The sequence below is a fragment of the Diadema antillarum genome, unplaced genomic scaffold (genome assembly GCF_040938485.1).
Source record: "Diadema antillarum isolate AM-2024a unplaced genomic scaffold, OU_Dant_1.0 seq00000321_RagTag, whole genome shotgun sequence".
In the NCBI taxonomy this organism is placed as follows: Eukaryota; Metazoa; Echinodermata; class Echinoidea; order Diadematoida; family Diadematidae; genus Diadema; species Diadema antillarum.
Genome location: NW_027271340.1, coordinates 983,634 through 996,506, shown reverse-complemented (window position 1 = coordinate 996,506; position 12,873 = coordinate 983,634). Strand labels below are relative to the sequence as shown.

At 39.0% G+C, this 12,873-nt stretch overlaps 1 protein-coding gene across 1 annotated transcript in view; it reads right to left on the bottom strand.

The window, feature by feature from the left end:
* Positions 1-11,744, bottom strand: part of LOC139730580 (dolichyl-diphosphooligosaccharide--protein glycosyltransferase subunit STT3B-like) — a 30,457-nt gene extending 18,713 nt beyond the window's left edge. Inside the window, exons 1-5 of the mRNA XM_071641433.1 lie at positions 11,308-11,744; positions 8,026-8,134; positions 6,871-6,980; positions 4,987-5,075; positions 2,978-3,066 (exon numbers count right to left, since the gene is read on the bottom strand). Coding sequence (XP_071497534.1) covers positions 2,978-3,066; positions 4,987-5,075; positions 6,871-6,980; positions 8,026-8,134; positions 11,308-11,627 — 717 coding nt within the window. The 5' untranslated portion in view covers positions 11,628-11,744. The remainder of the gene's footprint in view (positions 1-2,977; positions 3,067-4,986; positions 5,076-6,870; positions 6,981-8,025; positions 8,135-11,307) is intronic.
* Positions 11,745-12,873: the final 1,129 nt, after the last annotated feature.

Genomic DNA, 12,873 nt, shown 5'->3' with positions numbered 1-12,873 from the left:
CGGACAGCTGCGAGCATTGCCATCTCTCTCACTCTGCATTCATGCCCGCATGCTCAACGCAAAATGGCGCCGGAAGTGCTCCAAAGCGAGCGCGGCGTACGAGTTGAGAACGTACTGTATTACAGAACCTACATCGTATTGCGTATGGCCTACTGCCTAATGTCGTTTGCTGCGGAGAGATCTCATGCGTGCGTGCGCTGCTGGAGTGTAGCAGCATGGTAGATAGCATACAGCTCTATGGGGCATTCACATCACGTATAAACACCCAACATGCCCTTTCCAATGTGGCCTTGGTGCCCCTCTGACTGACCTAAGTGCCCTGGCCTCTTGGAAAAAGTGCCCTTTTCTAAATGGCCTTGCCCCTCCAAAATCCTATTTCGAGGCCTGACATGGGTGGAAAAAAAAAAAATGCAGCATATTGGATCCAAGGTAGCATTATGTTCAGTGTTAAGACTGTTTATGCCAAATTACAGATGAGAGGGTATTTGACTGTAAAGGTTATATTGGGGGAACTTGCCTCACAGCTCACTTGCTTTGTTGGTTTGAAATTTTTCAAAATAATCCTGACTGCAGATTTTTCTACACTACATGATGTGCAAAGAGTTTAACAAAATCTGCATTCCCAATGCAATGTATGTATATCATAGAGCCAAAATTATATTTGGGGTGGTGAAAATTGCTACAGAACTTTGACAACAGCTCTTAATGAATCACTCGCAAAATACTAAAGGTTTAAAAGTCTCACATTCTTTAATCGACTAATAAAATATTGAAATCTAACTTGGCCTCCATGGATACCCAACCTATCAGAAATCCTCTGTATGCTTTTATGACAGTAGAACAGTAATCCCCTGTGCTCTGTATCTTTGCCAATGCACCACGTACACATCACACATATATGCTCAAATGGTTTCTGCATATTTGATGCAGCATTTGTTATCCCTGGATACCAACTACAAATTTGCCATTTTGTTGAATTATTCATCTACTTTTTTAGCACTGTTTCCCGGGTTACCAAAAAACCTAAGTGAAGTAATTTTTGCACTCTACGCAAATTATAATGTCAGTACTCTAAATGCAACACTAAACGCACGCTAAATACATCCAATATGAATCTCGTAATATATCTTTTTTCTCTATCTTTCTCTTGTTTATGGTGCTAAACAGTATGACACTAATGCCCTGCTGCTAAGGTGCATGTATGCGCAGCCACAGTGCTCAGCAGCTGCAGCAGCATTGTTGCTGCTGCACTACACATTATCACAGATGAGAATTTAAGTATAAATCATGAGCTGATTTGTGGATTAAAATTATCTCTTTCCAAATTACTATGTAAAATTATATAATTTTTGGGAAAAAATTATAAAAATTTTATTACCATTTTTGATGAAATACAAAATGTATTTATAAAATTATCATTAAACATGTCATCACAGGGATAAATTGGCATTAGGATTGCTGTTGTCAGTCGCTAACATTTGGCCGTCATAACAGCAGTATGTAATGGTACATCTTGAAAAACAAGACTGTGTTAAGCAATGCCATAACCCACAGGGTACCATCATACCCCAGGTTATCTAGTATTGTAGCACCATCTCATTTACTGCCTCATCCATATTAAAAGCTAAAGGACATATGTGCAGAAACAGCCCATTAGAAGGACTGTGATACTCTAAATTCCACATTCTTCAACTACATGTATATAGATCATGCTCTATTCTCAGCTCAGCTCTTCATATTTGCATATAGATATGTAATGCAGCAAAACTACAGCTCAATAAACATACTATAAGGAAATACACCCATTTTGTCTGCAAATCATCCATTCGTTTGACAATTCAGTGTTTCAGTCACAATTGTCCTGACAAATATTCCTCAAAACTTTTGTTCATGTCAACTGTTTCTCCTCCCCCCCCCCCCAGCTTCATCTTGATTTCAGAACATTGTCTGCATTTCTCAGTTCATCATATCCCGATAAAGTTCACACTTTGCATATGATGCACATATTCTTTTTTAAACCAGTCAGCAATGACATTTTGGTTATTATGAATTAGTTTTTTGATCTCCTCACACTGCAAAAAAAAAAAAAAAATTAGCGACCTTGAGAAAGATCTTTTGTTTTGGGAAAATGTTAGATTTGTAAGATGTGGCAGGTTTCAAAACTACAATGTCATTGAAACCAGGCATTTCTGAAACCAATTCCCTCAGTCAACTATTCTAAAATCAACTACATGTAGCATCCTCAGTAGCTCTACAATCAGCACAGCGAGCTTATTTTAATTTGAAATTTCTGGCCTCTCTCTAATCTCCCAAACAACTGTGAATTAGAGTAGCAGAAAAATGTCAGGTATTCTCGGTTTTGTTTCCTCTCATCTTGATAGCCTGGAACCTGCCAGGTGAAGGGCCAAGTGCAGCTGGCTGGCTACAGAAAGTATATGCTAGATAATAAAATTGCAGCTTAAAATGAAACTGAAACTTAAAATGATGTACAGCATCCTCCATCACTTTCGGGCACTAACTCAAATAGCACCACAGTTCCTATATCAGTCAATAATGAAAAAAAAAATGACATGATATGATATGTGATATGATTATAAATTGCCTGCTCAAACATTATAACAGACATTTGTCTTCTACTGGTACACAATAAAAAAATACATTACACAAATACAATCATATAAGCTTATATACATACAGTGTACGTACAGCTGTAAATAAATACATGCATACACACATATAATTACCACTCTTGTCATTATCATAATTAACAGTGTTACGGTATGTTGAGGAAATCAGTATAAGTGCTTTACTACCTTGGCTGTGGATAGTAACTCTATTCGCCAGTTGAGGACGGTTTGATTTTGCTACAACACTCATTTCTCACAGACACCTGCCTGAGTATACTCCGGACTCATCCTCAACAGGTTAGGATTGCCTCTAGATCTCCACATGGTCTACAAACAAAAGTCTTACTTACCCACAAGTAGTACGTGAAGAGCAGAGCAAAGATGGCGATTCCTTCGTTGTCATAGGAACCAGCCACTGAACGTGAAATATATCCCGGAACTGGATACAAGAAAAGAGAAAAAGGAAAAGACAATAAAAGACAAAGAAGAAGGACAAGTACAGAAAAAGTCAGCAGATGCAGCTGCACTTTTCATTCCTAAATGTCACGATCTTTTGTGGATAGATGGCATCCTATCTGCATTGACAAGGCTAAAATACCAATTTGATCAGCAGCAATCCTGATGCATTTTGGGAATCCCTTTTTCTTATTTCCTTTTTGGTCTGTCTGTCTGTCTCTGTCTCTGAATACTGTATACACCATATACCGGGACTGCCCGACGATTTCGCGAGTGCTTAAAATTCGTGATCGTGAAGCATAGTACTGAATGGAGAAATGTATGTATATAATACATGTCACATTCATGTCGGGAGTCAATATTTTCCTGTGTCTTTAAATTCGCGGATAGCACCTGACCTGTGAAATTTGCGAAAATAAAAACATCGCGAAATATTCAGCATATACAGTACTATAGATAACTTTACGGCAGTCTATGAGTTTCCTTTCAAAGAGCCTCTCACCAAGGAAGAGAGGATTGCAGTAACACCATGTGTACAACAATCCTTGAAAGGACTGTAGTTTGGCAAAAGAAGACCCTAGAAAGTGGTGTTACTGCAAACCTCTCTTCTTCATTAACACTACCATGCAAACTTTCAAACAAAACATAAGCCTCTCATTGTGTATCATATCTAAAGACAATGAAATCAACGCACCACTAATAGTTAAGAAGGCTAACAAAACTCAGAACGTTCTATTTTGTTATTGAGTTTGCAAATCTGCACAGCAATTGTAATTCATTCCACTCCAAATATCCTGCACACAATCAATAAAATGTAAATATTACCTACAGTACAAGATTAAGCACAACAGTAATTTCGATATCAATCCCAGTCAACCTTCTGTAATATAAGGTCTTGGAATCATAGATTCAATTTTGGGGGCAATTAGCAATAGTGAAAATTTCTAAGGATAATAATAGCCCGTGAAATTGGCATTTTGTTCCATATAGCAGCCTCCTAACACTGCAGCTGCAATGTAGAAATGTAGCTATGGAAATGTGGCAAGTCACAGATGGTTTAAACATTGAATGCTATATTACATAGCAATATATGCTACACATAGGGGTGAAATCAGCATGTCCAAACTACAAGAGACTGCCATTCTAACAAAGTCCTCAGGACAGGCACTTTTCTTCATTATATCAAAATTTTATCATAAACCAATAAATAAAGTATATTGTATCCAGATGATAATTTTGGGCCCTGAGTTTCACTTCGTTGTATCCAACTTTGGTTATAACGGCAGTACACTGTACTGGAACCACAAACAACGCAAGTGCCAAAATGTGTCACGCCCATTCGCGTAGAAGAAATTAATGTTTTTTTAACTCCCATAAGTTCATTGACCCCACTTATGACCTTTGACCTTGTGGTAACCTTCAACTCCCCAAGGGACATCTACCATCCAAGTTTGGTCACAAGCAGACATAGGGATCAAAAGTTATGAGCCATAATCGAAACACGGTGTTAAAACATTGGGCCCTAAAGTTCATTGACTCCACCTGTGACCTTTGACCTTGAGATGACCTTCATGTTTGGTAAAGTGTGTAACTTTGTATAACCACTCTTCCCTCCAAGTTTGATTGAAATTGAAGTCCTCAGTAGAGAGTTATTCAAGTTTTGTAGCGTTACGGACGGACGATGGACGGACAGACGACGGACAGACAGACGCCGCAGACAATCCCTTAGTCTCCCCTCACCCTGAAGGCTCAACAACCAACCAATCATTTTATCTTTTTTTTTATTTCCCTCTCAACCAGCAAGTAATGCAAAAGTGATGAGCTTGATAAGACTTATTATACATAAATTGTTGCTCTGTGCTCCACAAAAATTTGCCAATCATATGGAATCATCTGTACCTACCGATAGCAATGAAGCACGCTGCAAGGAGACCGGCACTGGAGTCCCACAGCTCTGTTGTTAATCCGTAGGCAGCTAGTGCCGTGAGGCCACTATCAGGGTGAAGAACAGAGGGGCAATAATGATAATAATAAAGATGACTGAGATGATGGTAATACAGTAGTCTCTGCATAATCGGGCACCGCTTAATCTGGTAAGAAATACATTACTCTGCCTGAAACTACCCAATTAAGCAAAGAGTACTGTACTGAAAAGAAGGAGGGCAAGGGAGGAGAGCCAAGTTGGTTTTGTCCTCCAAACCAAAATCATTTTGGAATTATCTAAACCCCAGGCTAATCATATGCACCAACTTTGACATTGACTTTGAACCTCAAATATATTGAGCTTTAATGATAATGAATTAATTACTGTAAAACATGATACATTCGTGGCATGAAATTTTCGCGAATTGCCACTAGCGTTCAATGCATATAATGTAGACAAGAACTTTCGCATGCATTTTAATTTCGCGAATCTTGGCGCTTGCGAAATTCGTGAAATTAAAATGCACGCGAACATTCCTCGTTTACAGTACCTTGTCTTCGCCACATAACATTCCATGCTTGACTAGATTCCCAAATTACTGTTTCCATTAACATACAACATATCAATTCACACAAATGACCCTGACCTTTGCAAAATACTGTACCAATGTCAAATTTTGTAATTGGGCCATGTCTGATTGCATTTTGTCATATATTTCTAAAAACATGGACTTGTAAAATCTGTGAACTAGCTTTGATCTTTACCCTTCGTAAATTCAATTCATATATCAGGATATTGAAAAGCCTTCATTCCACAATCACTGTGGACTAAATTTCATCCCATACTTTCTTTACTTTCATTTGACTATTTTTTTTTTCAGCATTGGACTTTAGATCCCTGTAGCATTTTGCCTTCTACTTTTACTACCACAAATGCGATCAGCTCATCTTTAGCATACACACATATACCAAGTGTGAATCAGATATCTCCAGTTGTCATGGAAACAAGATGTCATCCAGTGTAGACAAACATGCATACAGGTATCCTGACTACACAAAGCCTTCTTGACTTGACTAGACTTGATCCTGATTTTAGTTTTCTGCCGTGGGTGTCCCAGGTTCTGGGGTAGGCAACAATACATGTTGGTTAGAATGTCTAACATCCGCCCGCCATGTGACTCTGTTTAGTGGGTCAATGCGGCTCAAGTTGCATCTATGTCGGCCTTGATACATTCAGACCAAGTCTTCCTTGATATCCCACGTCCACTGGAGCAGGGAATTGGCTTACTCAAGACTGTGTTAAGGTCATATACCCGTATTTGCAAACATCAAGAAATTTCACATGATTGAAGAATAATGCCTCCAAACAGTGTACATGAAATCTTACGGTACTACACCTTAAAGTCCTTAAAAAGAAATGAAAAACTAATCCAGGTCATGTTACTCGAGAATACGCTCCACTTTTTGTACCAAGAGTAACAATCAGAATTTGGGGGGAGGATCCAAATAAATTTACCCAAATTCTATAGTACTGTTTTTTGCTCCCCCAGTATCATACACAAGTTTACAGTTTTAGTTTTGTCAGGAAATGTTTAAATTAAGTACCTCTACAATTAATCAGCTCATGAAAGGAATCTAATTTTTAGGGTTGCAAAAGAGACACATAACATAACATGATGCATTCTACATGCCTACATGCCTGTATCATCTAGTCGCCTGGTGCGTGGAACAGCTGTCAGCTCCTGAATTCCCAATTCAGTGTCAAATTGAAGCACAGAGAAGAGACTGAGATAGGGAAGGTGAGACCTTCAGATAATATAGATCATGCATGTGTGGGGGTTACAACTTTTTGAGTATGCCATACCTGAAGAGTGGGGCGAGAAACACACAGACGTCTCTGATGTGGACTGGTATGTTGAGGCTGTGCAGAATGTTGTGAATGGTCCCAGACGTCACCATAAGTCCAGGATACACCTGAATTTTGCACGACAAATATATGAAAAATATGTCATACTGGTTCTCAATGTGTTAAGCATTGTAAACCTACATGACTGCAACTGCATGCATAAACTAGCATGCAAATTATTACCATCTCTACACTCAAAACAATTGTTATCTCTAGACCGAATAACACAAAACATCATGTATTTTTCTAGAAGATAACTTTCTTGAATGACCATGGAAGTCATTGGACATGTTCATACAATTGTGTTTTGCCATAATGTGTGAAATAGTTGAAGTCTTTTGCAAGCTCATTTTTAAAGAAAATTATGCACACCATTCGACAAAGCTGTATGATATGGACCATGACCAAAAAACAAAAAAAAATAGTAATAATTATAATAACACGATAGTGCATATCATACACCATAATCTGGCATATGCCCTTGGGTAGCTGGCTTACATATTACAGAACATTCTCACACTGTGACTACCCTTCAAAATGGTACAGGAAGGATGAATGAGAGAATGCCTGCTTCCATACACTAAATTATCAGATATTTAAAAAAAAAATGAACAGAACATTGTGTTGCCAGTTTCTGTCTTGTCAATGTATTCAGCAGAGATACCTTCCTCAGCATGTACAATAGCTTTTGCGTGAACACAATTTCTGTCAGGCTTCTCAATTCTTTGATCTGTCAAATATAACTTCATCAGCCTTTGAATTAACATGTAGACAACAGACATGCAAATGTATCACTTTCTTCATGCATTCATTAACTGCGAAAGACAAAAATTTGATCATACTTCCACAGCAAGTGGTCGAAATAATATCAAATCTTCAAGAGGATATCATCAAATCCCATGCAGTCACTGACACTCTATACCACTATTTACTCAAGATACATTGTCCTACCACTCATCAGCTGCCTGCAAAAAGGTCAGTGTTGTCACACCTTAATGACCACAACAGCCTTCTGGTATGAAGTTACTAATCAAAGATACAGACAAATTGACAGTAATTTCTGGGCAGGACAGATCAATATCTTTATGAACCCCATCTGGAGGAGATACTTACAGTTCCACCGACAATCCTCCCAAGGGGGAACCAGGCCCGCTCGTCGAACCAGTTCAAAAAGTTGTAAAAGCCATGGGTGACAAGGTAGTGCGTTGACCTGTAGTTGAACCTGGGAGTAATAATAAAATGCATATGAAGAAGCTGGCTACATGAGATTGACACTCAATCAGTGTTAGATACACTTCTGCACATTTCCCTGTACCATATTTTTCCTGGTGCTTCCATGTAGTTAGCATGATTGAGCTTGACTGATCAGACAAACATGTAGACACAAACACATTTTTTCTCAAAATACTTTTTTTTCTTCCCATTCTTCCCATCTCTCTCTCTCTCTGTTACCACTTGAACTGTCACTGATATAATTTCATACTACATGCATTGCCAGAAACATGATACTTGATCTGCCCCTACTGCAGCAAAACTTCATAATTTGTTGTACTGCATTGATGAGAGTACATTTGTACAAAATTTACTTTCTTACAATTTTTGGTTGTTGTTGGGATAGTCCAATACAGTGTGAAATCTGAATTTAAAAAAAAAAGCCACACCTTGGAGTATTTCACACGCATGGTATTATGAACATGAGCTTACAAATCTTTTAGTGAAATTTCCTTGGTTATCTGCCCTTACTATGGCATGGGTGTGAGTAAAAGAAGCGGTTATGTTTCTTTGAGTACACTGTGATACTTCAAATTCCCTTAGAATTTAGTGTATCTTGTCCTATCTTCGCATTATTCATAGTGGCCATACACGAAACATTTATCCCCTCTAATTCCCCCCCCCCCCCCAAAAAAAAGAAAGAATAGTAATAATGAAAAAAAAAACACAATCATAATAATCAATGATTTCACTGCATACAAACTTCTTGTTCATTCCACAAAAGATAACATTTAGTACAAAATACCTTCAAAATTTTGAAATATTGTATGAAATATGACTGGTTCTTGAAAACTGTACACCACAGATCCTGTGCTACATACTCTACAACGTGTACATGGAGTGATCTTGCCTGGCATGGATATTACCATAGTCAGTACCGGTAATCTGATTTCCTGGTATCACATCACAGTTTCTCCTAGAAGTTTGTCGAATTGCAACACAATACATAAGAGTTGTTCAGCAGGTTTATGTACTGTGTTTGTTGCAAGTTCTCATTGGAGTAATGAATTACTGAAAGTGCCAATCAATTCTACAATAATTCAACAATAATTCTACATGTTTTGTGATGTTTCTACCATTTTGAATAGAATATGACAGCATTTGAGAGGAAAAGTTTCCTCTCCCCTGGGGTGAAAGAATAAATGTTGAATTCAAAACATTAATAAATATTGCAAAAACATGAAAGAAATTTGTCATCTCTCCTATGATTTGCATGAGCAACCACTTCTGTGCTGTATTCGCGAATCTGCCTTTTCATAAGCTTGTTTTGTTCACTAAATAGTAGACTACCCGCCAACTTATTGCGTTAAATGTATTGCAAATTCACTCTGGCACAGCGAGTTTCATATGCAAAGACAATGGAAATTACACAAATCTCCATTAGTAAACAATCAGAGGGTGGATTGGGGCTGAATGTTTATCTCTCTATACGTATAAGTGGAGGAGTTGAGGATGCAATGGTTGGAGCGGAGTCAGACCAAAGAAGAAAGCAAAAAGAACAAGATTTTGATGAATCTGTGATGCTCATCTCTATTCATAGCACAGAGTCAGATTGCTGGAAAAGCAGGGTTCGAAATTGGCGATGGTCCGCTGGCCATTGGCCACCCAAAATCACGTCGGACTAGCTAAAAATCATAAAATTCTGAAGTTACTAGTCTGTCTGGCTAGTCAAAATATTGCTTCAGTGTCAAAATTGATTCTAAGTAGTCCGCCTGGCTAGTTAAAAAAAAAGTTAAGTGCGACCCCTGAAAAGTCCAGTTGAAATAGCTTGATTCATTTCATACCACTTTGAAGATTGGGACACAATTGGGATAGCATAAGTGTATAGACTGAGCATGTGTCCTGTGGAGCAAATTACAGTTTTGGGCATATGAAATCTGCAGGATCAGTTTAAAGACTGAGAAGCCATCAACATTGATATAACAGACAAAAATCAACAAACAAAATTAAATATCAATATTGCTGCCACCAATGGCATTTCACCTATTGGAGAAAACATGCAAACTCTGTCAAATAGAATTCTGTTATTGTCAAAGTACTCCAACTTGATGAAAGCAATGAGTAGAGATAGAATTAAAGATCTTGGAATACTACACTAGGTAGGAGCAGATTCTCAAGAAAATTTGAAATTCATTTCAAGAGTGTGTAGCAAGATCTTATCAAAGATGTCAAGGAAACTAATGAAAAGGGTACAAGTCACAAGTTTACAATGTCTGCTTTTTCTTAATGGCTTTGGGACTTCTCCAATGAATACTTGGACAAGATTTTTCATTCAGTGAATTGACTTGTAGCCATTACAAGCAACCACACAGCACTTTATCATCCGTGGTGGTTGGGTTGCAAGTGCGTATGTTATTATCAGCGGTCAAAATTGTCAGTGGTTTGAGTGTATTTCACACCATCGTTCGGACAACTTAGCAGTATATTATCTTCATTTTCAACCATCAAAGTGTGCGGCCGTTTGAAATATCTTTGTGTCTGTTGCTGCGATTCATTAAAAGTAACCATGTAACCAACTTCACCATTTACACAGTGAAAATAATCCCGTAAGATCTTGAAAATAGATCAAACTGATGTCACATATAAACGCTGACCCTGTATTAGCCCGACCAGACGCTGTAAGTACGCTGTGCGAATACAGCGACGTACCTACATACAGCGACTGGGCTGTGTATAGTTAACCCTGTATCAGTGTGTATAGATACGTGTAGGCCTACTTAGTGGCGCTAGCAACACATCGCTTGCCCTCAGGCTCAGGTTGGAGGGCGAGGGTGCCCTTCAGTTTCTAGCTCGGTGACGTCATATGCACGAGGTCTACACAGTAGATCATTCAGAATATATGGACACTCTTTGTCAATACACTCACTGTCTGGTTACTGTAAAAATTACCGATGTTACTTTTTAGTCTAAAAATTTTAGTCCAGGCAGAATAGGGCCTACTGCACTGGTGGATTATTACCGTATCATCTGTGCCCCATCATGCGATCATGTCAGCATTCTTTGGAATGGAATCTTTACACTACGGTTAGCACGGTTAGATATTTACTGCACACAGCAGTTTGGGCAATAGAATTATAAAATGTGAATACATCATGATTCACAGGTTTGCTGAACATTTCGTACCAAGGGTCAAACTCGTGGATGATACTCTCGAAACGAATGACGGCAAACAGGCGAGACGAGAACCCCGCCAAGCAGGCCAAGAACAGAATGACTACTGCCAGCAATCCCTTCACCGCGTCAACATGGATTGGCGGCTTGGGTTTCGACGGTGGGGCAGATTGCCCGAGGTGTTGCCCCCTAGCAGCACTCACAGCATACATGGCTGCAGCGTTTTTCGATCTTCCAGACGATCCTGGATAAGGAGACAAGGCATGTTCGGCTACATTCTCGTCCCCAGCAGTGGCATCGTACTGATCGTGATGCTGTGAACTTGACGCCATGTCCGGTCACAAATTCGCTGATATCTTCTCCACAAATATCTCACTAGAAGATCCAATGGAAATGTTCAGCTCGGCTGACCCAAAGTAGTCGATGCGAAACGTGCAAATTGGACAACATGTGGGAAATATTGATAGGTAACCGAGCGTACTGTGATGTACAAATCAACCTTGTGATGAACATACGCCTCCTCTGTACCTCTGTAGTCCCAAGTTCATCACACCGCCGGTAAAGGCCCTGTGATCCCGCTTAGGTTACCTGGATGGCGGAGGACGACGTGCTTTATGCACGGAAGGTTCGCCTCGATTCCTGTGTGTGTACCGTGCCGAAATCAGATGCATGCCGTGTACGTCGTGCAAAACTTGCACGTAAAGCATGAATACCAACCACACGCATACACGTTTCGACTCACATGGTGACGGATTTTCGATGTACACCATGTCTTGTGCATGCAGTCTACCCATCTTCCGAACGGCATTAGTAGGTGCGAGGCAAAGAGGTTACCTCTTTGGTGCGAGGATATCAATCAATGTCTTCAGATACAAAGGAAAAAATTGAAGAAAAAAAAAATGTTCAGAAGTACAATTGCGTCTGCGGTCAATGAAATATGTGCTCCAAGTGTATGAAACTTTAGCAGTTCATTGTGAAGAAACACAATAATAGGTATCCTACTGTTACTGAATTCAATTTCGAGAAAATCAGTTCATTTACAACATGATATTAGAGCCTGTGTATGCATACTAAGCACATGTATTATACTCTTCAATGGTTTATTTTTTTTCAATACGCAAGACAACTACTTGCTTTATTAAACACACGAAAAATTTAATAGTTTTGAAAGGAGTAGCTGAGGGCCTGCAGGAGCATGAAAAGTTTGTAAAAAAAAATGACACGGTTGTTTGTTGTTTTTTGGGGTTGTTGTTGTTGTTGTTGTTGTCGTTGTTTTGTAAGCTTACGCATACCTTCCCTGACAAAATATGAAGGAATTAAAAGAAGCAAGACTTTGATCGTTTTACAGGCCTGGGGGGTGTTTCATAAAGCTGTTCGTAAAGTTACGAACGACTTACGAGCGACTGGTAATCAGTTCTTGTGCTGAATTATGGAAATTCTGATAAGTATAGCACATCAGAACTGATCACCAGTCGCTCGTAAGTTGTTCGTAACTTTACGAACAGCTTTATGAAACAGAGCCCAGGTCCTGTACAACAGTGTTGGGTGCAGTAATAGGCCTATAAACCATTATACAAA